The 26,247-nt window shown below is 34.8% G+C and overlaps 4 protein-coding genes across 5 annotated transcripts; 2 read left to right on the top strand and 2 right to left on the bottom strand.

Annotated features, from left to right (window-relative positions):
• The first annotated feature begins 440 nt into the window (after positions 1-440).
• Galk (Galactokinase) lies at positions 441-2,924 on the top strand. Its single transcript, XM_053761649.1, has one exon. It carries the CDS (start codon positions 927-929, stop codon positions 2,424-2,426), a length of 1,500 nt encoding a protein of 499 aa, XP_053617624.1. The 5' UTR covers positions 441-926; the 3' UTR covers positions 2,427-2,924.
• A 1,119-nt stretch (positions 2,925-4,043) lies between these two features.
• eIF2Bdelta (eukaryotic translation initiation factor 2B subunit delta) lies at positions 4,044-11,810 on the top strand. The gene is made up of 11 exons (XM_053753110.1): positions 4,044-4,264; positions 4,341-4,374; positions 4,704-5,453; positions 6,034-6,204; positions 6,674-6,801; positions 7,453-7,552; positions 8,246-8,425; positions 9,157-9,284; positions 9,726-9,903; positions 10,669-10,849; positions 11,284-11,810. The coding sequence occupies exons 1-11, from the start codon at positions 4,248-4,250 to the stop codon at positions 11,487-11,489; spliced, it is 2,073 nt and encodes a 690-aa protein (XP_053609085.1). The 5' UTR covers positions 4,044-4,247; the 3' UTR covers positions 11,490-11,810.
• Positions 11,811-12,428: 618 nt separating this feature from the next.
• LOC128674534 (uncharacterized protein) lies at positions 12,429-14,018 on the bottom strand. The gene has a single exon (XM_053753124.1). It carries the CDS (start codon positions 13,977-13,979, stop codon positions 12,546-12,548), a length of 1,434 nt encoding a protein of 477 aa, XP_053609099.1. The 5' UTR covers positions 13,980-14,018; the 3' UTR covers positions 12,429-12,545.
• Positions 14,019-16,729: 2,711 nt separating this feature from the next.
• Positions 16,730-25,876, bottom strand: CaBP1 (calcium-binding protein 1). Of its 2 annotated transcripts, none has more exons than XM_053753136.1 (8): positions 25,718-25,876; positions 25,426-25,619; positions 24,802-25,023; positions 21,906-22,064; positions 20,817-21,026; positions 18,925-19,079; positions 18,289-18,447; positions 16,730-17,643 (listed from the first exon to the last, which is right to left on the bottom strand). In XM_053753136.1, exons 1-8 carry the CDS (start codon positions 25,737-25,739, stop codon positions 17,487-17,489), a joined length of 1,278 nt encoding a protein of 425 aa, XP_053609111.1. In that variant the 5' UTR covers positions 25,740-25,876; the 3' UTR covers positions 16,730-17,486. The 2 variants fall into 2 exon arrangements, with proteins under 2 accessions (XP_053609111.1, XP_053609121.1); XM_053753146.1 differs by having other exon boundaries at positions 25,426-25,616; positions 25,718-25,868.
• Positions 25,877-26,247: the final 371 nt, after the last annotated feature.

Genomic DNA, 26,247 nt, shown 5'->3' on the forward strand with positions numbered 1-26,247 from the left:
TTAGTTAAACTTATTTTAGTAGCTATAATTAGAATTCTATCGTCAATCGTTTTTCCATTTTAATCACATCTACTTACTTACATAATTTTCTTTTGTGGTGATGGTGAAAATGATGACATTTTCTTTTACCATTTTGTCTGTAGTCGGCGCAATATGCCTCATATGTAAGTATATAAATTTTATCTACAATAAAACAATTGGAATAGAACGAGATTACATTTCTTTCCATTGAAAACGAATAGTATTTATAACTTTACAGTACCAATGTGGTTTATATCATATTATTTTAACTATCAGTAGGTAGACACTTGTAACTACATAACTATCGATCAGTATCAATGTATTATCTTATCAAAAACCTCCTCAAATAATTAAACGTGTAAGTAGAGAACAATAAGCAGAAATAATTTGATAAGCAGTTAAGTACCGGTTATGGTTTCAATAACTAATTGAATAATTATCTCATACGCATGAGACACGTGGATGTGGCATCTCTCTCAGGCAGAGCGGTCAGTCCCCTAGAATGCTACCTACGCATTTTTTAGGTTAGGCTGATTGAACATAGAAAGTATTTACACATTCCAGTTAGAACTGTGTCTGATAGTGGATTATGTAGACGTAACGACGATTATGTCGCGATAATAACGATTCTATGTACCTAGTATACGGGTGTCACTATTGCTGTGAAGACGTCACAATGATTTTTAAGTAAGCATGGAATCGGTACATTGTGAGGATTCCTATTGTATACCTACTTAAAATACCACTGAAGTGTTAAAACTGTAAACAGTGCATCGTGTGTTAACTGTGTGTATTGGCGTCGTTTGAGTTGATAAGGACGGATTTATTTTCAGTCGATCGTCTACAGCCGTGTCGTGCAGTAGTTTGTTTACATTTTTATAAGAAACGACGTATTCACTTAAAAAATGAGTTGCAAAACAAAGGAAACTGTACCGATCGTGGAGTTTGTCAAAGATGAACGTGTAGAGAGATTGTTTGGGATATTTGTTGAACAGTTTCAACGCTGCCCATTATTTTATGTACGAGTGCCGGGTCGCGTCAACATTATTGGAGAACACATCGATTACTGTGGCTACCCAGTGTTGCCCATGGCGTTGGAGCAAGATATTATAATCGCAGCAGCAACAATAGATGCACCGGAAATTAAAATACGAAATGCCGATAGTAAATACGATGATGTAAATATGGAAATTGATAAAATATGCGAAATAGCTCTTGAACCAGATGTTACCGGTAAGCCGTTTTGGTATAATTACGTGATTTGTGGGATTAAAGGAGCGTTGGAATATTTGGAGATGTCTGATGAGAAGATATCAAAATGGAAGGGCCTGTTGATATTAGTGGAAGGTGACATTCCACCAGCATCTGGGCTATCCAGCTCATCAGCTTTAGTGAGCGCTGCCTGTTTATCTTTTCTACACGCCCAAAATGCCTCACTTTCCAAAACTGAAATTGCCTCTTTATGTGCTAAATGTGAAAGATACATCGGCACTCAAGGGGGTGGCATGGACCAAGCTATAGCATTCCTCGCTGAGAAGAACAGCGCGCAGTATATTACGTTTAATCCACTGACTGCTTGCCCCGTAGCTCTCCCAGAAGATGCTGCTTTTGTTGTCGCCCACAGTCTAGCAAAATTAAATAAAGCAGCAACAAATGATTTCAATCGACGTGTAATAGAGTGTAGGCTAGCTGCTAAGATAATAAGCGTTCTTGAAGGTATATCTCAAGATAACAAAATAATCACTCTTAGTGAAGTACAAAATATTCTCGGTAATAGTTTGGAAGAAATGGTATCACTCGTAAACAAGTACCTATCTAAAGATTTATACACTAAAGAAGACATCTGCAGTATTTTGAAAGTCACTGAGCCAGAAATGGAAAGTTCGTATCTGACCTCGAATACGAGACATCTCACTGAATTTAAGTTAAAACAGAGAGCTTTGCACGTGTATGAAGAAGCCAAACGAGTTGAAGATTTCCGTAATATCTGCAATATGAGCACATCGAATAAAAATGAGCATTCCAATGGGTCAAACGGCAATTGTCATCGAAATGGTGATAGCAATGATGAAACTCTTAACATCCTGGGTCAACTAATGTCCGACAGTCATGACAGCTTACGAAAGTTATATGAATGTTCGCATAGCAATCTGGACACACTTGTTGATATATCTAAAGAAATGAATATTCATTCCCGGCTAACTGGGGCAGGTTGGGGAGGGTGCGTCGTCGCATTATGTCCCAAAAATCAGACACAAGATTATATCGACTTTTTAATTGAAAAATTTTATGTCAAGTATTGTAAAATTGATAAAACCAAAGCCTATAAGCATGTGTTTGCTACAACGCCAAATTACGGCGCGAGAATTTTTACTGATAACAATTTAATTAACAACACGAGTTAGGCAAAACATCAATAATCTATTACTACATTTATAAGTTTTTATAAGTCTAGTAATCGATTTCAAGATTATTGATGTGCATTTGTTTACTTTATCGTAAATATATAATGAGTGTTTAGATTATAAAGTCAAATCATTATTATATTATTATTTATTATTTTTAATTTCAATAAATAAAATATAATTATGCAGTAAAAATAACATTCTCGCTATATATCATTGTTATTGTTATTTTAACCATACACAATTTAGTCATCGTCCATTGCCTCGTTAGCTTATTTATTTGTAAGTTTACCTAGTATTATCTTTGCATTTATCTAAACAATTAAATAAATAGATTTAATGCTAAAAAGATTTTATTTCTTATTGTCCATGTTTGTCAAAACGTATTGGTCACCCTCACTGTAGCCAAATTTTGATACAACTTAGGTTAAAAATAATCTTAATTATATGTGCCAATTTGTTAATTTCTTAAGAAAAATAAATGTCTAATCAAACTTTTACTTTGTTTCACTTTAATCTAGATAAATGTATATACTTACATATTATGTGCTCTTTAATATAAAGAAAATGTATAATATGGGGTTCTAACTTTAGTCTAAACAAGCGGATCACTTTGCACAAGCTTCTCCACATAGGTAACTAGTAGCGCCCCGGGGCTTCGCTCCCGTGGTAATTTCGGGATAAAAAGTACGGTACCCTATGTGCATGGACGTATATTTTTATACGTCCACGCCTATGTGTTATTCCAGGTTATTCTGTACTCGTGTACTTACCAAATTTCATAACAATCGGTACAGTAGATAATGCGAGAAGAGGTAACAAACAAACTTACTTTCGCATTTATAATATACTTATTAGTTGGGATGTTCCACTGCATCATTGAGATGGGAATTCTTTGGTCTGAGCGTTGCATCCACCTTGTCGTTCAAATAATAAAAGTCACTAAAAAATTTTAATGCGGAAACGTCACGTAAGTTTTCATCAACGACTCGTTACAGCTGTGGTAATACCATGAGTATGTGGTGTGTACCATGAGTATGTCGCACGAGGCGACTATACCTAATCTGTACCTACGTGATTCGCACCTTAGACTGATTCTATAGACAAGTTCTAGAATCAGTCTAAGGTAGACTGATTCTATAGACAAGTTTGACTAGGACTGCGTAACCCGTGCACTTCGGCTTCGATCTAGAGCACAGATATAAAAACAATGTTCTTATATCTGTGGTCTATGTGGTATATGTGGGTATGATTCTCACGCAATGCAATCGAAGTTAATTTCCCAAGTTAATTTCATGTATTTTCTAAAATGTTTTTCTAAGGTTTACGATTACTACTTATTACAGAAAATAACGATGCATTTGATTATCTTGAAACCCTCGAAACAAATTGAAGAATTTCTTCGAAAAGTGGACCTACTTTCTCACACATACCACTATTCCTGAATATAAATGCAAAAACCAGACTTATAACATTACATATAACCACTATATAAAGAAAATCAATATATATACCTAAGTAGGTGGTAGACAGGTATCTGTAAAAAAAAACAATGGAGGATTGCTCACGGAAAAAAGGCTAAAAAATTTTTGACGTTTATGACTGTCAGTATGTCAATCAGTCAATAACTCCATGTCATTCGTGAAAATATTGTCTGATTCTGGGTCCGAATATTTTTTGCACTTTAAAATATAAAAATATTTTTATCGTAATTATGTGGCACTTTTAATGAGTACTAACTGTGTTAGATACCTACATTTTACACTGTAAAAAATAAAATAGTAGATATACGTGTCTCATTCCTAAACCAGTCTTCGATTAATGCGTGCACTTTTAACGTAAGTATGACCAAAAACTTTGCTCTGAATTTATTACAAATGATATCAAATTTTTAAAATGCTATTTACTTTAAAGCTTACCAAGGATTGCAGCTATGGTACTGTCGAAGGTATTTAATATTTCATCATGTTTACCTTATATGACACCTGGCATGTTAGAGGTTAGGTTAGCAAGCTAATAGTTACAACAGTATTTAGCAGCTATATATTTTTCTGCCGTATGTTATTCGCGTTAGGTGGATTCCCATTTTATTCTGATACTTAATTAACAAATGTTTTGCTAAATTCCAATAAATTGGGACCAAATAATATAGGTACCTTCAAGTTTTGTCAGTTTCATGTCATATTTTGATCGAGTGTTTAGTTCTTAACTCATCGTCTACTGACTGGTAGCCGGTTACGGGATAACTTTTATGCATTAATAATTTTATGATTACAGGCTGGCGCTGATATTTCACAAGTGAATGACAGTCACTTGTCATCTACCCAAAAGAGAAGAATCAGGAGAAAAAGACTTCAAGCGGCATTAAGTGGACCTCTACCAGTAGTAAATGAAATAGGTAAAGCAGATATCAAAACTCAAACATTACAATTTAATGTTAATCTTGAATCACAAAACATAGCACCAAGTGAAATTATATCAACAGCTATAACTAAAGTAGATTATGCTACAATAAAAAGTATAAAAACAGAAAATAATAAATATATTATGGAGAAATCTAGGGATGAAGTATTAGCTGCAAGAGAAGCTAAGAAACTAGCCAAACTCAAAGCAAAAGGTAAAGGTGCTCCAGATAAAGTAGATCCTACCAAAGAAACAGAGAAAAATACAGAAGCAAAAGTAGTAACAAAGCAAGAAGTGAAACAAAATCTTGGAACTCCACCAAAGGCACTTCAAGCAAAAACAGAATCTCCCAAAGGAAAAGATGAAGTAGACAAAGCTGTACTTAAAGCAACTGATTCACAGCTTAGTGATAAAAGTAAGGATCAAATTAAAGCTGAAAGAGCTGCAAAGAAAGTGGTTAAACAGGCAAAGAAGAAGGGTGAAGAGTCTGGTGACGCTGTGAGAAGTGAAATGACTGTTAAAGATGTAGTTGCGACTTTGATAGATATAGCAAATGTTGCTAAAGATATAGACAAAGTTACAGATAAAGTACAAGCTATCAATTTAGAAGCTAAAAACGAAAAGGTAAAAAGCTCCTTCCCTTTTTTATTCAAATTTTTATATCTTTTGTGAATACTGATTCCATTTCATTTATCTAGAAATCACTTTTTTACTTTTCATTATTATTAAACCAATAAAAATCAAAATGTATCTTGTGGCAAGTATCCTCGCCATATTTCCTTCACAGGAAGCAAGTGATAGTATTTAAGAAATGAAAATGAAAACTACTATGTGTTTGTGCATGTCAGATTAGATTTTGATTGAGATTTCAACTGCTTTGTAACAACATCTATTTGAGATCTGCTGAGATAGCTGAGACATTGCAATGCTGATCTGTGTATTTTAATTCAAATTTGACACAGTCTAAAAAATCATTAACTGGAGCATTAAATATGTGATTATCACGACTGTCATAATTATCCACATTATGCAAATTATTCTGATGTATTTTTTTTAGGCTGGCTTATACAATAATTTATTTGATTCTACTGTGACACTGTATTTGATTTTAGATTAGTTTAAAACTATTGTCGAATGAAATTATGTACTGTATTGTCTGTAATATGTTTGTGTGCCTAATAAATAAATAAAATATTTGTAACAGCCACAGCCAACAGAGGAAAGTGGTAAAAGTAAAGCGGAGTTGCGAGCGGAGAGGCGCGCGAAGCAGGAAGCGCAGCGCGCGGCGAAGCTCGCGGCGGAACTCAAAGCCAAGCCCAAGGACGTCAAAGTCCCAGCTAAGGTTGCTAAGGAAGATGCTGTGGTTAAGAGAGAGGTGAGTGTAGTTTTCTTACATTGGCTGTAGAACTATTGGTACAGTATGATGAAATTCATACAGTTGTTCAACGGTCTAGCTAAAGGCGAAACAGCCGCAAGCGTTGACAATGGGTCAGGGCTATCACAAAATATGAAAAACTAATTTGTTTTTATCAATTTAATTTTCCAAAAGTTACTGCCTCCAAGCGCCTCTGGGTGTGACGTCTAATTCGACCATAGAAACCAAGTAAATAGGTCGGTCGTCAGTGCTATTGGCGGTAAACAGTTTTTTTTAAATTACCACCCTAGGGCTTTTCTAGCTACATTAATACCCTAGAGCGCTTATTGGTCACCTACAACCCCCCCATTGAAATGGCTGCTTACTTAATATGGCAGATGTAAACAGTAATTTATATGGGACGCAGTGACGTCTCTATTCAGTGTCATAAAATACTAATTAATGATTTGACCTGATTTTTTTACACTAGAGTACGCCTACCAAAGCGAAATCAGTTGAGCGGACAAAGCCTAAACCTGCAATCAGGGTGAACTGGTTCCAGCATCTCACAACAGAACATGATAAGGAGTCATTGAATAAAGTGCCTTTAAATTCCAAGTAAGTACTTACTGATTTTCGATAAGTAAGCAAGATATATTTCTGGTGCCATAAATATTTTATTATTATTATCCTCCTTCTATCCAAGTCAAAATAGTGGACAAATTATATTAATTTAGACCAATAATTGGCCACATCACTTGCCTTGTCATTGGCCTTATTCAGACCTGCAGGAGGACAATTTTATCATTATTTTTAGTTAAAAATAATAAATAAAAAACATAACTAGGCGGAAAGACGAGCTAAGCCTAACATTGAGACCTAACTGGACAAGAGTAACTTTGGACAGAGTCCAATGGAGGCAGTTGAAAGAGACCTTTGTCAAAAGGCACACCGAGCTCAGAGATATTTTATAGGAACATTTTTGAGTCGAAACTTGATCAAGTCCGGTAACAGAAGACTATTATTATTATTAATAAATAAACCTAAATTTGAGAACGAAAAATTTATATTCGTTTTGAACAATGCTAATATTATTACACAAATGAATTTAAATTATTTATTATTATATTTACTGCAAAACATTCTCGCTAAGTATTATTGAACACTATTTTGTTGAAACCAACTTTTTGCATCTAATATGTTGAGGAAACCATTCATTTAGTTTATATGATATAGGATTGTTTTATAACCGAATCTTTTTTATTTTAGTTTACACCCGGCCATTATTAAGTTGGGTGTGAAGCTTGCTTCAAAAGTCGTGACTGGATCTAATGCCAGGTGCATAGCTCTGCTTGATGCTTTGAGAAAGGTATGAATTGTTAAACAATAACAGGGTTTCCTGCACGTCTATATGAAATGTATGACCCCCGTCCGTTTTTAGTGAGCCTTATTCCCTATACGCTCGGGCAACTTGTAGCTCAGTTCTAGTGAACTTAATGATACTATAATATTTTTACAAATAAAATTCTTCTTCATAGTAGAATTCCTCATGGCGTGGTCATACATGAAATGAAACACACACGACTTTCTCGACACTATTAACGGAGTGGTTTGCCATTGCCATCTCCATTTCACACACAAGTTGATAATCAACCAGAGTGCACGTTTCCTCACGATGTTTTCCTTCCTTCCTCTACCGGAAGCAAGTGGTGGTCAATGAAAACTAGTTACTATACATTAGTCAAATTGGTATACAAACTCATGTGGCACGAGTGGGATTCCAACCTGGGACCTTTTGATCTCAGATAGGCGTCTCAACATCTTTTACAATAAATGTATAATCTATACTATTATTATAAAGAGGTAAGCGTTTGTGAGTTTTTATGTTTGAAGCGGGTAATATCCGAAACTACCGAATCGATTTAAAAAATTCTTTTACCATTAGAAAGGTACATTATCCAAGATTGCTATAGACTATATTTTATCTCAAAATTCCCACAGGAACGAAGCCCGGGCGACATCTAGTTATAGATATTGTTGAAATAAAAATGTTGTCTCACAGATGGTAACAGACTATACGCTGCCAGCGAAGACGGAATACGCGCGCGGTTTGGAATCGCAACTGACAGCCAGTCTAGAGTATCTGTGGTCGATGCGACAGCCCTGCGCCGCGCAGAGCAACGCTGTCAAATACTTCAGGCACCAGCTGACGCAGTTACCCAACACCGTGGATGAATATGACGTAAGGATACATGATTGAATTGAAAAGTTTCGTTTTCTTGTCACACTTGAATGACAGCCGCGACTCTTTCACCGGGGTGGATATACTTTTTGTTCATTCATATTGCACAGTATAGTCGATGTAATACACTATACAATATCTTTCTTTAATGAGTGGTTCCCACATTATATAGCTGATAGGTAAAAAAACAAAAGCATTCCCAAACTTGGTTTACGTCAGCAAACGGCCGGCCGTAAAATTACAGCCGAGTTATTTTCTTCTGGTGCTTGCCCAAGCAGAAAATAATAGTATAGTCTATGCTTACTTTCCATATGTCGGTACCACAGCTAGTCTGTGGTCGTTACCAGCCAGGAAACAATAATAACAAGATGAAATATCTAGGATATGGAATCAAGATAAAGTTTTCATAGTTCCCATTGTATTGTCCACAACTGGTGTCATTCCCAAGCCTTTGCATAATTCCCTCAAGCTACTCAATCTCAAACCCCTTACATATATTAATATGCAGAAAGCAGCAATCCTTAATACCTGTCGAATAGTTAGGAAGTTTATGGACTCTACAGACACTGACACCTACAACATAAATACTAACGACACACGGACTGACCCCCTTAATCTACCCTAAAAATGATAGCCACTTGGTCATGGCCCGTGTCTATCATTAGAATGCCAGCCTAGGCTGAGAGCTTAAAGAAGAATAATAATAATGTCGTTCTATATGTCATTAACAGGCCAAGAAGAAGCTACAAGACGTGATAGACAACTACATACACGAACAGATAGACACGGCCGGCGAGGCGATCAGTCTAGCTGTACGGAACAAGATCCTGCCCGGTGACACAATTCTCACATTTGGCTGGTGAGTGCTGGAAACTCAAAAAGATAAAGCTAAAAATGATTAAACTTTCTCACGTCAAGTAATAAATTACTTATAAGTACATTACTTAGCTGTAAATTGTAATTTTGTTCATTTTCTGTAAATGTATAATATTTTTATGCCGAAAAGTCTGCTAACGAAACAGAAACAAAGAGACACCTTATTTTAATTTCTCGAGAAAAAAAATGGATGATACGCGGGGTCGAGGCTGACGAGTGGGGTGTGCTATGGTACTTGGTGTGCGTGTAAGTTGGCGGGGTTCTGCTATAGTCCTGTCCTGTCCTGTCCACACTAATATTACAAATGTGAAAGTATTACCTTCTCACTAATATTACGAGTAAAGCGTAGGCATGTGTGTAATGATATAAACACGTGACTATGATAGAGACAGTATGAGATGATATTAAATTTTTTGTTTCACAGCTCATCCCTAATAGAACGCATTCTAACAGAAGCGTGGGCCGACAAGCCGCTTTTCAGTACTGTGGTGGTCGGCCACCGCACAAACGACAGCGGGAGGGAAATGTTAAGGCGGCTGTCAGCTAAAGGACTGCCCACTACCTACATTGATATCACTGCAATCAGCTTCTTTATGAAAAATGTGAGTATTTTTGATAAGGTTCAATTTTCCTTGACTTATTTTTATATAATATAGACAAAGCCTTTATACCGGGAGGGAAATGCTAAGGCGATTGTCAGCCAAAGGATTGCTTATCTACATTGATATCACTGCCATCAGTTTACTTAACAAGACTGTGAATATTTTTGTTTTGCGCATGACTTCTAAGTATGTCAGGAACCATACTATCTATTAGTGAAAACCGCATGATAATCCATGCAGCAGTTTTTGAGTTTATCGCGCATAGACAGCCAGATGCGGTACTTTGTTTAATAATCATCATCATCATATCGAGTGTGTTATTGCTTTAACATTGGTGTCAGATTTTATTCAAGTCGCCTAAAGGCATCTGACATGACTTTTACTTACCGCCATTCAGTGGCAGGTAGTCACATACACACTAGTGAACTAAACTATCCAGCGGTGTGCAGGTTTCCTCACGATGTTTTCCTTTACGGAAAGCAAGTGGTGCTCTATGAAAACTACTATAGGTACATGAGTTAGATTGGTATACAAACTCAAGGCACGAGTATCTAGGATACGAACCTGAGACTTTTCGATCCACAGGCGGGCGTCTTAACCATTACATCATCACCGCTTCCAGTTTTTGTTTAATAATATGTAAGGATAAGGATACAATATCACAAAACCTTACGGGGGTTACGTAGTCACTGCGTGACAACCCTATGGGTAAAGAATGGCTGTGCCCCATGAACGGGGTGATGGTGACGATACAATACGTGACAGGTGAACAAAGTGGTGCTGGGCGCCAGTTCGCTGCTGGTGAACGGGTCCGTGCTGGGCGCGCTGGGCTCGGCGCAGACGGCGCTGGCGGCGCGCGCGCACAACGTGCCGCTGCTCGTCGCCTGCGAGACGCACAAGTTCTGCGACCGCGTGCAGACCGACGCCTTCGTCTACAACGAGCTGGGTGAATATCATTTTCATTCGTTCATTCATCATCATTTTGGAACATCGTTCTTGTGAATATCACAGGCTTCCAAATATAGGTGAATCTTACAGAGTGCAGACCGAAGCCGTCGGCTACAACGAGCTGGTAGCGTTTCCGAATTGTAGAAAAACATTTAAAATTTTGATGATTTTTACATATGTTATAAATATTATAATAATCGCTCTATTCTAAATAGAATAAATCAAATAATGGATGTTTTTCCACTGTTTTCATATCCCACTATAATTATTGTTTTAGCATAAATGGAGGATCAATGTTATTCATACATACAACTTCCATGCTTGTATGAGGGAATAAAATCAGAATGTCTGGTACAATCTGCTGTCTGCTACTATGGTTGGCAGTACAAAATGCTACTTTAGTGCAAGTAACTGAAGCCTCTACTCTTCCAGGTGATCCGGACGACCTAATTGACAAAACAGACGACAACTCACCATTAAAGGATTGGCGTTCGAATCCCAACCTGACTCCGCTGAACATAATCTATGACGTCACTCCTCCAAACCTCGTCACAGCAGTTGTCACTGAACTTGCCATTTTGCCGTGCACGAGCGCGCCTGTGGTCCTGAGAACGAAGTTAGCAGAACATGGAGTCTAAATAGCAACATTTTGCATAACTCGCATAAGTTTGAATAAACAGCCAATACTATTAAGTCTTTGAAGGTAGATAGAATATTTGTATGTGAAGACAGGTTTATCTTCATTATCCTAATAATGTCCTTTTGCTCTCAATGTACTATATGTATACAATTAAGTACTTTTTTCTAATTGTACGTATGAATTTTCTAAAATTGTGGATGTAAAATATATGAAATGCTGTAAATACACTTTCATGGAAATATTTTCTTTTCGTGTACATAAAATATTTATAATTTACTGAAAATGTGATAACATTTCAATAAAAATGTAAATCCATTAATTACTTTTTTTTTCATTTTGTTATATATTTTATGATAAGTAGGTACCTATTTAGCATTTATTTGGTGACGGATGAAAGGCGACTGCAGGTTGCGGAGATGAGTATGCTTCGATGGATGTGTGGAGTGACAAGGATGGATAAGATAAGGAACGAAAATGTGAGAGGAAGTCTCAAGGTAGCACCCATCATAGGAAAATTGGAAAGTAAAAGGCTTCGATGGCATGGTCATCATAGGAAAATTGGAAAATAAAAGGCTGATATGGTCACGTTATGAGAAGGGTGGAAAATAATATTGTAAGAAGGTTATGGATGTGAAATTGAATGGGAAAATAGGGGCAGGCCGAATAAGAGGTGGATTGAGTGCATTAGGCAGAATATGGCTAAAAAGGAAGTAACAGATCGGTTAACATCAGACAGGGAGAAGTGGATGACATGCTGTACCGACCCCACATAAAGTGGGATAAGGGTAGGCTGATGATGAAGTAGGTACCTATTTAATATTACTTTGGCATATGATTATCAGCAAACTATTTGTGTAACTGATGTTAATGTACAACTGTGATGTACAAACAGCAAATAAATTATAAGACCAGAACTTTTAGAAATAAAAGAAAAATGTATATACTTAACATAAGTTTATTTTCCACACATTTGCGACATCGAAATGCAAAAATACGAATATCCCATACAAACAGAATTATATTAATTTGTGTGCAACATATCATAATAAAATAATTAATCCTTATGAGGATGTTCAGACTTGTGAATAGAAAAATCTAATCTTACATAAATAATAACACAAATGAAAAGAGCATGCAGGAAGCCTACGACTAATAGAGGCTCCTGCAACATCAACAAACGCGGGAAGGAGTATCGCAGTTGGAAGTCTTGAATGTGGTTTTCAACGACATTCTCCTTCTTGAAAGTGATGACTGGGCGACCCTTTGTATCCAAATAAGTGTAGTGGAGACTATCAGGTAATCGTGTCACTGGATATGGCAAGTTAAGCTTGATATTTGTAGACCCCTCAGGAAGAATTACCTTAGTGACTACTTCATCAATTTGCATATCATCAAAGATGTGATCAACTACTCTCATCTTCAATAAGAATTCATTGCCAGAATTATACAGATACTCGTAACTTGGAACATTATATCCTAGAGTGTAATGAGACTTCCAACCTCCAAATAGAGGGTATCTCGGTCTGAGATCCAACTCAACTGAATCCTTCTTTACTTTCATGTTGGATGTAGAGATGTTGCCATTTGTATCACGATAGTATACATCTGAGGCTGAGGCAGGCAACAATGTCTTGTATGATCGGACGCTAGCGGGACCACTATGATGATCTTGCTGGTAATCATAGCGAGAGAATGGGCCCTTCAACTTGGCTCCAGAATGAACAACTTCAATTACCTCTTCAATAGCTATATTTCCCCAATGAGATACTTCAATTAATCTTTCAAGCCGAGTTACAGTCAAAAATGGTGAATTGTTTTTATAGTGAACTAATAATTCCTTTTCACTGTATGGGCCAACATTTGTATAAGGTCCATAGATGATGTTCCCGTCTTGTTGGATAAAGGGTTTCAGTTTAGTAAACGATTCCACGTTCTTCGTAGTCAAAACTACTGTAGTCTTTTGAGATGCGATTGGGTAAGGTGAGTACACATATAAGTTGCCAGTATATTTCACTATCTGATCCTCTTGTTGAGTGATACTAGTGGGATAAGGCTGCAGCGCTTTAGTAAATACTAATTCCACTGTAAAAACAGCAGTAGAGCCGGCGCCCACTCCCTCTTTAAGTTCGACACGCCAAAATCGTGAACTATCGTAACCCTTCACGGTAGTGTCCATAAGTCGAAGATCGCGATTGCTGCTGTCCTTAGCCCCGATGAAAGCCAAATTGTTTTTCTGTGACGGCTCCACTGCCACCAAAAAGTTCCTTGCCGGCGATTTACCATCATTCTCCAAGGTTATTTTAGATGTAATTTTTACGAGTTGCGAGGCAATATTTACCGTTCGTTCTACATTTTTTATCTTTATGTCACTAGATACTGTATCTACAATTACACCATCACTTATTAGTAGTCCATAAAGTAGAAATATAAAGCAAAATTGGAGTCGCGACATCGCCGGCATTGTAATTTTTTTGTGATTTTTTGACATTTGCTTTGACAACGTACTCGCCGGAAGTACACGCCATCACATTTAACAGGAAATGAAGGACCATAGACATACCAGAGAAAACGTCTTCGGTCTTGCTCACATGAAAAATTAAAAAATCAAATCAAATCTGAGATCCAAACATTTTTGTTGAGATCAAACAAGATCAAATCACAATCAAAAAGAAATGTCAAAGTCAGTTATGTCAATCAATTTAAATCAAAAAGGATTAAGCGCATTCCATTCGATTTTTTATATGTAATTGATTTTATCCAAATATTTTAAAAAGGGGTCCTATTTTTTATTTTCTGCTTTTTATAGGTGTACGTGTATTTATTAGGTATTATATAAGTGAGAAAAACTATTTTTTTTTATTCATAAGATCGACATGCGCCGATAAACATCTGGATTTATTTGGCACGAATTATCCACTTTAGTGCGATCTAAACTACTGCTATTACTGGTGAGCTTAGAGGAAATTGAAGATGATGCGCTTATTCATACGAGTTTGTCTCTTATTACTTGGTGAGTCAATTTAAGCTGACGTTTCATTCATTTATAAGTTACGTTTACACTAGTTACTCGAAACAAACTCACTTATATGGTACCTATACATAATGTGTAACATTTATTTTTCCAGTAATAAATGAAATATGTTCTCCATGTGAAGCATTGAGAGGCTCAAGATCATATGGTGGCAGTAGCAAGTCCTCAAAAGGTTATAAGGAAAACTCAGGACAGAAAACATTAATGGGCACATCTCCTGGCATTCCTTCCCAGAACGCGACTAGAAGGGGCCTAGGTCTCTCTGCGTGGGGTATTGTAGCGCTTACTGTGTTTTTAATACTAGCTGGTATGAGTGTGTATTACTTTGTGACATGTTATCCGATAATCTGCCGAAAACAGTCAAGTTACAATATAATGTCTATGACTCCTGTTTAATCAGATTATTAGCATCTGTATACACTGCTGCTATTAAGCCTACATAGATTTAAAACCTTTTTAGAAAAGTATTATTTTGTTACATTTTAGTAACTTGATTTTATACATATAAAATTCTTGTGCTCTAGGAAGATATCAACATATCATTTATTATTGTAATAGAAACATAACCTTTGTATTTTTATGAAAAATGGAGGAATCTTTAAATGATCAGCTTTATTAATAAATAAACCGAATAGGCAATGTCTGTAATGTTCCCTATAGGAATGTATGCTAGCTGAACTAGTTGAACTTTTGCCATTCATGTTAAATTCATATACGAATTAGAAACATTGCCAAAAGCATTATTGCCTGCCCCATAATAATTTCATCACCAGTTTTAATATCTACATTTTGTTACCTAAAAATTCACTATATATGTATAGTTTAAAAAAAAACAAAGTAGAGAAGCTACTTTGTTTTTTTTAACTATGTGTCATTTTGCTTTGTAAAGAAGCTTGGACTTTTGAATTATCAAAATAATGTGTGTGGCTAAGGTAAATCTTGAAAATTATGTTTTTGGGAATATGGAAAAAGTGCTGTAATGTTTTATTTTCATTATGTTTTTTCTTTTACCAAAAATGATGAATCTATAATTTACTATTCATTAATTTACTAAATGTTGTGGAATTTTTGGTTGTGATTTTAAGTAGAAGGCTTGAAATTATACCAACACTGTAAGCTGTGAATAAGAAACTTACCATTACCAAGATAAATAATACCAATTTGATTTGAAAAATAGACAATTTGGTAGTATTGGCTTCATACAAGGCATAATTTATTTCTTGTATGTTGCAGTAGCAAACCAACATCAATATAAAGGCTACATTATATTGTTACAACAAAGTCCAGTTAATTGTCTCTCTCCCAAATCTGATGTTTATTATTTACTGTATTTATTACCTTATATGTATACCTTTATTGGGTAACATAGTATGTATAGTATCAGCTAGCAACATTGATATTTAGTCATGTACTTATAGGAGTATAAAAAAGAAAGTGTTATTTCTCAAGATCAGTAAGTTTCACATTGTCTGTATCAGTTTTGTTAGCTCATGTGAAAAAAGTAAGACTGTATGTAATCAACCAATGGATATTTTGTGAATATAAGTATAACAATATATTAATTGTAAGAGTTCAGAACAAATGTATCATGTGTTCAAGATAGATTTTAAGATATTTTACCGAATCCAAATGCAATTTAAGAATTGGGCATATTTGCCAATGTTGTATTGATTTATATGTAATTAATAACATATCAGAATTGACTGCTAAGTGAGGCTAAAGTTTTTAATAGTGCCTTAATAATCCAAAATATGCAATGCAGATTTTAGTATTAAATTGTTTTTAATGAAATGCAGAAGAGTGTTTTTGTTAGCAACCACAGAAATATGAATCTGTGTTTGAAGGTTATCAAATTAATTTGTGCTAAGCGATTGCATTTTGAAGCAATACTTTCACCAATTAGTAATTAAGAATTATCAATGACTTTTTATTGATTTTTTTTAGATTGTCTTTGTACCCAAAATAATGCTCAAATAAACTATTCAATATATATGACTGTGATTTAATGTCTTGGTACCTATAGAAATTAATTAAAATAATACAAAAAGAAATTGAATGACATAGGTTAATCATTTTGATTGAAGTGTATTAATTTTATATCCGTGCTACGTGTTTTGCACTGTGCTGACACGGTAGGGACTAAGTGAACTTTAAAAAATCTTGTGTGTTACCACTAATAGAAAGGTATGTCAAATGAGACAAGCTGATATATAATAAAACTTTATTGAATATTATTTTTTCATGATAAAGAGTTATTTCTATGACTGCTTGTTAGGAATAAATGCAATAAATTACTGGAAGAGTTGCAGCCATTTACAAACATCAATTTTAAACCTAATTGAGACTTATTTATGAACATCACCATTCATACTCCATACAGTAGCTATTTCACAATTTATTTAGAAACACTGAGCAAAAGGCGCTAAAAATATGAAAATTGATTTTAGAATATAAAGCATCGAAAAATAAACTCGAAAATTCCACACATATATTTTTGAGAAGATTCAATATTTGTGATTACCATAGATATAGAATAAAATTTAACACGTGATTCCATTTTGTCTTGTATGCATCAAACATCACACAACACATTAGCCACAGAGAAGGTAGACATGTGTTCCCAGGTATTGCATTAATTTCAAAGGTATGAATAACTGGGAAACAATAATAGGAGTTTATACTGTAACTCTCATTAAGATTATTTACATAGAACCATAGATATACCATGTAAGTACATGTAAGAGTTTGGCGTACTATGTCAAATAAACTACTCTTTGACTTATGTAATGGCTAAATATTTTACAAAACGGCTTTATTTATGACCTACATAGAAATAATTACGCTCATTTCGCGCGACACATTACGTCATACAAAACATTCAGTGATGTGCTACATGGTTCACACCATGAAATCCAAGGTTTCTGACACACACACAAAACAGTCTTTAAGTCACTTCCAAGGTGTTTATAACTCGTCTTTCTCAAGATCCACGTCGGAGAGGTCAATGTCCTCTTCGGGCGGCAGTTCACCATCTTTGCCGTCCCAGGGCTCTGTCTTGGACACTTTAGGCATCTCGGCGCCCTTCACTGGGGCAGTTTGGCCGCGACCGAATGACAAATCTCTGCAAAATTAACAATTCTTTTTAATAAATCAGCTTCTATTGATATAGTGTAGTATATTGGTAATTGTTCTTAACGGTGATGGATTTACCAACAGGGTTTGTAGGCACGATGAAAGACTACTGCAGAACCATCACAGATTATAAAGTTAGATAGATTTTATTAATATGATTAAGTACTACTAGGATATAGAGTTTAAGAGACTAGTGGGGACAGAAAAATGGAATAGCTTGTCAGCAAACATGTATGAAAAGTATGTATCATACTCTAAAAACTTCATTCTTGTAAGTTTCGTCTATATGAGTGATAGACTATGTATCACTATAAACTTAGACTAAGCAAATGGTTGTCTGGAAGAAATTGGAAACAGCAATGAGGGTAGGTAATAAAATTTTCAAATTTGTAACTTTATGTTTTGCTTTATGTGCAAGGTTTTCTATTATATCGTCCCGAAAGTATCTAAATCTTCCCCAGGCATCACATTATCTATTGGTGAAAACCGCATGAAAATCCGTGCAGTAGTTTTTGAGTTTATCGCGAACAGACAGACGCGGCAGAGGACTTTGTTTTATAATATGTAAGGATTTAGCAGTTATAAAATAAATAATTACGGAACTATTAGAAGAAGAAGCGAAGAGCAAACCGACCTGAGGAACTCGTTAATGCCTGTCTCGGAGAAGGAGCCCCTGAGTGTCGAGAACTTGAGCTTCTTCACGTTGACGACCGCCATGGCCGGGTACCCGAACCCGCCCAACTCCAATGCTTGTTCTAATGCTGGCTGTTCTCCCGCCTCCGACCACACCCAGCTGACAACAATAATGACAATTATTCAACTGTACCTTTATATATTTTTTCAAATATCTTTTAATAAATCGCAGTTACAAAAAAGCCAAAGATCGCATTTTTAAGTTTGTTATTTTTTGGATTAGAAAACTTTTTATACAGAATTAGGATAAACACTACAACACTTGTAAAACACAATTTAAACTCTATCTATTCGTTGAGTGACATATAGACTATCAGATACTTCATCAGCAAGCAAAGAAGGTGAAACAGACCCTTCGCATAGCAAATTGTCTTGGATTTGGTCACTGAACTCTTTTTATCGACAAACATAACTTTAGATATTAGCATAAATGTGGAAATACATCGACACTTCATTTAATAATGTTAGCACTATAAACATATTTAATATCCTTTATTCGACATAGAACAAGTAACATTTTTGACACTAGAATGTTAACCAATGATAATAGCATATATAATAGTGTAGGGTAACTCACCCCCACATTTTATTCTTGTACTTGTCCCCAAGCCTGGTGAGGATGGCGAGATAGTCGTTACGACACGCGGCGTTGCAGTCCAGAATGTGCGGAAGTATCGACACCACGCACAGGGGCTTCTCACCGCATGCCTTCATTGTCTCTTCATCGACAATCTAGAGTCGAAGTATTTTTATAAATTAAATTTATTTCTACATGGTTGAAAATAGATGTATCCAAGTGTTTAAAAGTATGTTAATGAAAAAGTAGAATTCTCTAACACAGGCATTTTCTTACTACAAGGTCCTTAAAAAATATGTATCTTGGTACACAATTAATTATTATGCTGTTCCATCAGATACATCCGGTATCTTTGAAAATTGCCACTGACGTTCATATTTTTAGATGACTAAAATACTGTTAACGTAATAGGGTGTAATAGGGTAATTATATTGATGAGGATTTTTTGATAAAAATTAATTAGTAAACAGTAGATTTATTTATCAGTCTTGAAACTTGAAACCTATGAAAACTATTAAGTTTTCATTCATAATTACCCTATTACATCATATTACGTTAACAGTATTTTTGTACTGCCTACCACGAATGTTGCGCACTTGAATATCCTAAATTTACATCATGTACAATAACATCAGTCATTACATTACTCAACTAATTTATATAATTCTTTCACCAGTAGGAACTATATTATTCCTGAGTGACATACCTATAGTGTATTTTTATAATGATATTCCCACGGAAACGAGGCCTCAAGTACGCAGACTATTTATTTAAACTGTTTATTAAGTTATAAAAAAATTATATTTTAATGGGATAGGAAATCTTACAATTTTACATCCATACAAGAAAGCTGATAAATTTTACGACATATCGCAACCCAGTTAAATCAAAACAGCATACACGCTAATACTGAACTCTAGCTCAGTAACGCCACATAAATTCGGACACGGCACTAGACTGTTCGTTTTATAAATTTTTACTTACGCAATTCAATTTTTTCTTCGTAATAGCGAAATTTTTCAGTAAGTTTTATTTTAAACTTTCGTTTTAAAATGTATATAGAAAAACAAAATTAATTGGATGATGATTGGAAGGACAAAACTTTTTGAAAGATATACGTAATGTGTATTTTTATATTAATAATATACATGAATTTCTTCACACACAGAATGAAAATAATCTCGCGCTTAAAATTAATAATGTTTTTAAAATTCTCAACTGAATACTTTAACTATACAACACAAACACCTGACAATGGCCTGTTGTTATTAAAACAATGTTCGATTGTTTCCAAACAATAACAAATAAATCCTATTTCCGATCGAGGAGTTTAATAGGCCAGTCGTTTGTGCGTTTGCAGAGGTAACACTCGTCAAGTAACTCAGACTCTGGCGGTGAAATAGATTGGTCGCCGCTACCAGTATATTAATTTCTACTCTCCTTTGGAAGAAAAAAGCTAATCCTTTGGAAACTCAATAACATGCAAAATTATGGGCCCATGCTTGGACGTAAAGCTCAAATTATGCAAAGCATGTAAGTATTCCAGGCATGCTACTTAGATCGACGACTACTACCTATGACAATCACCGATGCCTTCACGTGCCTTCCTAAACAGGTCATTAACCTCACAAAATGTCACCAGAAAAACCAAGAAGTGAAGAAGAATAGTGGACAACGCGCAACTGCCCACACTAAGCACTAATCGTTTATCGTGAGTCTGCTAGATACAAACAGAGAAAGGGAAACCCAACACACCCAGAACCGCAGACAAATATCTATGATCACAAGTACAAATGTTAGCCTGCACTGAGAATCGAACCCAGGGCATCCAGATAGCGGACCATTACGCCACGTAGATCGTCGAGAAATGAAAAAATAAGACGTAAAATTACCTGCAAAACTTCAGGGGCAGGGACATTTTCTGCGAATTTCTCCAGAGCCCAAGTCACGATGTCGCTCGAAGTTCTACCTCCGTTGTAGTCTTCCATCGAGTCTGAGGACTTCTTGCCTGATGGGAAGAATTTGATGGTGGGGTAGCCTTGGACTTGGTAGCGCGAGGCCATCGAAGTGTGGACGGTTGCGTCTAGAGCGCCGAGTTTCACCTGATGGTAATACATTTTTATTTCATTTGAAGAATACCTATACAAACAGTTATTAAATATTTTTTTTTATATGAAATAAATGACCATTTACTTTATTGTCATGAGGTGTTTATAAGAGCTAGTCTGTATTGTAATTAATTAAACCCATTGTTAATTTACAGCTAGTTTATCAACAAAAATTGTGAGACACGCACTTTGCATGCGTGATACATTTTTTCACGCCAATTAAATGATAGAAATAGTGTTTATGATTGTCAGTTTCTGGAGTTCAAAACAATAAATATATAAAAGTTCAAAATCTGACGATTTATACTATCTAGAAAGTAATATTCCATGAGGTGGCCAACCTCTATGGCTGTCACAAACGGATATTTTAAAATCCGTGTGAACACTTTATATTTTATATGCTTGTAGTTTTTTAACCAACAAACAATAAAATCTACATGCAAAATGATATCGCTAATAAACACAAATCGTGCACGTTTCTAAACGTGCTTATTTACCAATTAAACTTTTGAAATCTCGTGGGCTGTGCTTGTAACAAGATAAGAAAGAATTTCTATATATCATATTTTGGCAAGATTAGAATTTATGTAATAATTCTACATTTATTAATTCGGAAAGCCAGTTGCCCCAAGTGAGCTCATGTAAAAACAATTAGACACTATATAGTGAAGTAAATAAAAAATTTAAGTGATAAATAAAAAAATATAATATTATTTATCAGTTTATGAATATGGATACTTCATCTATACTATAATATTATACATGTGAAAATATTTACCCTTCTTTTTATTCGGCTTACTATATTGATATAAGCTACTGTTACAACCAGTTATCTTAGAGCTAACTGATATAAAAAGGAAACCATCCACAGACCTTGCCCTTGAGTTCGGTGGCAGCCTTCGCCCACTGCGGCTCCAGGTTCTTGCAGTGTCCACACCACGGTGCGTAGAACTCCACCAGCCACATGTCTTCACTGTCCAATACCAGCTCTTTGAAGTTGCTGTCTGTCAGTGTTACAACGTCTGAGTCCGACTGGAAATTGGACATTTTGTTTAAATAATAATCTTTTAGGAATACAGGGATCACTATATTGATATAATTTGAAATAATTTATTAATAGATCTCATTATTTCAGGCTGACGAGAGAAAAGCACAAAAGAACAGGCGAGAAGAATTAAAATTTCTTAAAGTAAATATAAAATAGTGTCGCATTTATTTCTACCTAAAACCTAAAGCCTTCGTAGCGAGAATAGTGCAGTGCACACCACAGCACATATTTTACTTTATCTCTCTAGCCTAGCTGTTAAAAAAAAATCCCAAAACAGACAGAAGTATTTTGTGAAAAAGTATACTAAATAATCTAAAAATCTTCACTCCACAATGTAATGTATATAATATTTTGAAGAAAGAAGTGGATTTCATCAAAATCCGTTTATTATTCACTGCAGGAAACAAGGATTCTACGTTTCCAAGTTTAAAAAATAATTAATGTAGCTGTTTTGATTGTTTAAAAGAATAATTAATGTTGCTGTTTTGACATTCTGCTACATTTAAAATCGTGTCGCAATGATAGTATTTCGCAAATTAACTGTCATTGAAAAAAAACATTGGGCAACATCACGATTTCTAAGCAGAACTTTCGGTTTTCTTTATCCGGTACTATACTCACAACATGGCAAACCCTAAATTGATGGAATTTGATCATGCATTCCAGTGAAAGTAGTGGAATATCTGATAGATTAATATACTTTAGAAGTTTTGAATGTCTCCCTTGCGAGAAGCTATAAGTTAACAAAGATCCTGGCTAGTTGATGAATAAAAAATATGCGTAAGTATGCAACAAAAATAATCGAAAGCGAGAGGATGTGTGGGCGCCATGCGTAGGCGAACAAGAATCTTCGACAACAATCGCGCCATTCTAAATTTGCACTCCCACATGCATTTATATGATCTATTCAGAATAAATGCACATATACAATATTCACATTTATTGTAGTTATAGTAGGTCATTTTTTCATCTAAAAGTTTAACGTGTGAATGGTGAATACTTTCATCTCGAGCAATCTTCATAGAATTATCTAAAACCTACAACGCTAATCACTTATTTTTGAAATGATATCTTCTCTTATCTTTTGGCTTTCGGAAGCTGAGATCTGTAAATATTGGCCTCAGAGTTCGGTAAAGATAAGATAATCCAGTCAATGAACTTTGTACAAACAGAAAGTTAACTACTTGGCATAACTATTTATAAGTCACAAATTGATCATATTTCTTGCTTTACATTTCCCTGTATTTACTTATATATATATAGTATAATACATAATGAGAGGTTTATAATTATAGAATAAACGGTACATTAATATTTAACGCCTTTTACTTTTTTTCATATTCCTGCTGCTGAGTAAGCTAAAAAAGCTAAGGCCTTTTTTCTTTGGAAGGAGTCTTTGGCCCTGTTCTTATTAAAATTTATTAGAAACAATATTATAGCTTGAAGACAGATAAATTTTATTACAAACAAATTTATTAATATCGTCTGTATCTATTATAAAACTTAGCTCGAAACTGTTTACGAGCTCTGACTGGTATAATACTAGGTGGATCATCAACATCATTCACTCTTCTATGGAAAAGAGCCGCGTTTAATCTTTTCCATTCAACTGTTGATCTAACTACATTTCTTGGTGGCTGTTCAAGCTGCTTCGTATTCGTAGGTGAAGTTCTTTTTACTGACTTCCATGGAATGGAATGACCGATAAATTTTTTTCTTCCTTTTCGCTAGTGGGATTAAAAGGGCTTTGATGCATATTAAGTTTATGTAGATGTAAGATGATTATGATTTAGAGCAGCACTGTTAAAATGAGTTTCTCACAGCATTTCTTCTCAGCAGTGGTTGTTCTGAAATGCTATTAGTTAGTACTTTGATAAATGTTATTTAATTTAGAAGATGTGGAAAATGTGCATGTGTAAGATGCTTGACTACGACACAACAAGATATTATGTTTTATACAAACACAGCACAAGTTATATATTATTATTATATTGCAATATTCTTCAATGTACATATACTCATGAAGTTGTATAGATTCTCAACATGGAATTGTAAACGTAAAGGCAAATGAAATGACAGGATGTAACAAAATAATGCACTTGCCATGCTAAATCAACCAAAATAAAAAGCTACAAATTTACATACATATTTGACTATATAATAATTTACTTTGATTGCTTTAACCATTGCATGAACTTAGGCTAAGCAGACTCTAACACTTAAATTATATTATACTCCATTTAATTTTAATTATTACAGTTTAAAATATAGTTATGATAAAAAAAAATTGACGTGAAAAAGTGCCTGTGAAGGTAAGACCTTTCTGAATAAATTAAAAAAAAAATTTTTGCCTTACTAAACTCAACTTTGTCTATCCCATAAGATGTGTTTTGTAAATAATTTATGGTTTAGTTTTTTTAGATATTGATATCTAAGTGTTGTTTCATGATAATTTGTTTTCTACCAAATTATCATGAAAAATTAGATTAGGCTAGTAGAATAATTTAGACAACAAGGTGTGCTCAATACTCAAATAATGTCAGCTGCTGATTGAATTATACAAAATATTTTATTTATAAATATTATAAATATTGATTGTTTCTTTGTATCTTGTAAAAGCTACTTCAGTTATGCTAAAGACTTTCGATCTATCAAATGGTATTCCTTCTGCTTTGATTTCACATGTTTTAGTAAATTTAACACTCTCTTTCTAAATTTTACCTTATCAGAAGATCCACCGGCTTTATGCCCGAGGCTACGATACGCCTTCTCCTTGGCTGCCTTCAATCCTGCTTCAATGAAGCCTGCAGCGTTCCTCGCCCCATTGTAAGGGGTGTGTTTGCCACCCGAGAATATTTTGAGGGTAGGGAAACCACTAATGCCATATTTTTGGGCCAATGATTTGTGGTTATCAGCATTTACAGCTCCCATTTTTATGATACCCTGTGAAAAAATAGTGAGTGATAAATAAAATATACAATGTACCTACTTATAAGTATACTTCACATTTGACAAATTTTATATTGATTTCCTAGGAAAATAATACACCTAATTACATAAAATTATAAGAAGAAGATTATTTTCCAAAGCAAAGTAGAAAAATGCAGCATTTATGTATAATTTAATAGTCCCAAATAGGTCCAGCAGAAATTTGAGTAACCAGTGGTCTAGTTATAATCTACTAACACTATTCTACTCTATTATATAAAAAGCCTTTGCTTATTATTTTCTATATTTTCTAAATTTGATATCAATGTAGATGCACACTGTCTTGGGGATATAAACATAAAGATTTAGGTAGGTAATTCGTTGCTACTGTATTTTGTAAATAAATTAGATAGGTACCTTCAGCGCTTTAGCAGCCTTCTGAAATTCGGGAACAAGGTTCTTACAATGACCGCACCAGGGAGCGTAGAATTCTACTATCCAAACTTCATCAGAATTTAAGACTAGTCTATCAAAGTTATCAGGGGTGAGTTCCACCACGTCAGTGGGCCCATTATAAAGGGCGAATGTCCCCACGACACACAACAGCCCTACTGGAAAAGAAAAATATGATAAAAACTCGCCGGCTAAAAATAATTAACAACCGCGAAGTAATTCAACACGGTTAATTAAAATGTTATTAAGAACTTACCCAAACAGTATTTGAGGATCATATTATTTAATTTCACGCTACTTTACGAACTATAAATAAACCGGCTGTAACAAATTTCTTTGAACTGAGTTGAAGTGACAATTTCTGGGGGAAATAAACACGTCAATCTTTCTCCAAAATTGTCAATGGATTTCGTGGACTCGTATCATTGGCTGTTTCAATATTCGCGCCATAAATAAAAGTAATCGTCTTGCTCTCTATTCTCCTTGTGTTAACGAGAAATTTTATGTTCTCGGAAATTTCTTCGGAAATTTTTTATGAGAATTGAATAGGAAGAAATTCCCGAGAACATAAAATTTTTCGGAACATGACATTTTTGTGAATGTACACTACAACACATTATTTAACATTTATAAATTTTATAGCATTTCTTATATATAATAATATATTTCTATTTAACCTATATTAGGTTGTTTTGAATGCGAGCAAGAAATTAATACAGGTATTTTTTTGCTAAATCTGACGTCAGATTTTTTCCGTACGGATAAAGAAAGAACGAGTGAAGCGAT

The sequence above is a fragment of the Plodia interpunctella genome, chromosome 2, assembly GCF_027563975.2.
Source record: "Plodia interpunctella isolate USDA-ARS_2022_Savannah chromosome 2, ilPloInte3.2, whole genome shotgun sequence".
NCBI classification, from domain to species: domain Eukaryota; kingdom Metazoa; phylum Arthropoda; class Insecta; order Lepidoptera; family Pyralidae; genus Plodia; species Plodia interpunctella.

Bases quoted from the DNA above. Each gene is read 5' to 3' on its own strand.
- LOC128674534 (XM_053753124.1), bottom strand. From the start codon at position 13,979: ATGTCAAAAAATCACAAAAAAATTACAATGCCGGCGATGTCGCGACTC.
- CaBP1 (XM_053753136.1), bottom strand. From the start codon at position 25,739: ATGATCCTCAAATACTGTTTGG. The intron at 25,024-25,425 runs GTACCTATCTAA...ATTTTTTCACAG, and splicing joins AGGCTGCTAAAGCGCTGAAG to GGTATCATAAAAATGGGAGC. The intron at 18,448-18,924 runs GTGAGTTACCCT...TATTGTTGTCAG, and splicing joins TACAAGAATAAAATGTGGGG to CTGGGTGTGGTCGGAGGCGG.
- eIF2Bdelta (XM_053753110.1), top strand. The intron at 6,802-7,452 runs GTAAGTACTTAC...TTTTTATTTTAG, and splicing joins AAAGTGCCTTTAAATTCCAA to TTTACACCCGGCCATTATTA. The intron at 8,426-9,156 runs GTAAGGATACAT...TGTCATTAACAG, and splicing joins ACACCGTGGATGAATATGAC to GCCAAGAAGAAGCTACAAGA.
- Galk (XM_053761649.1), top strand. From the start codon at position 927: ATGAGTTGCAAAACAAAGGAAACTGTACCGATCGTGGAGTTTGTCAAA.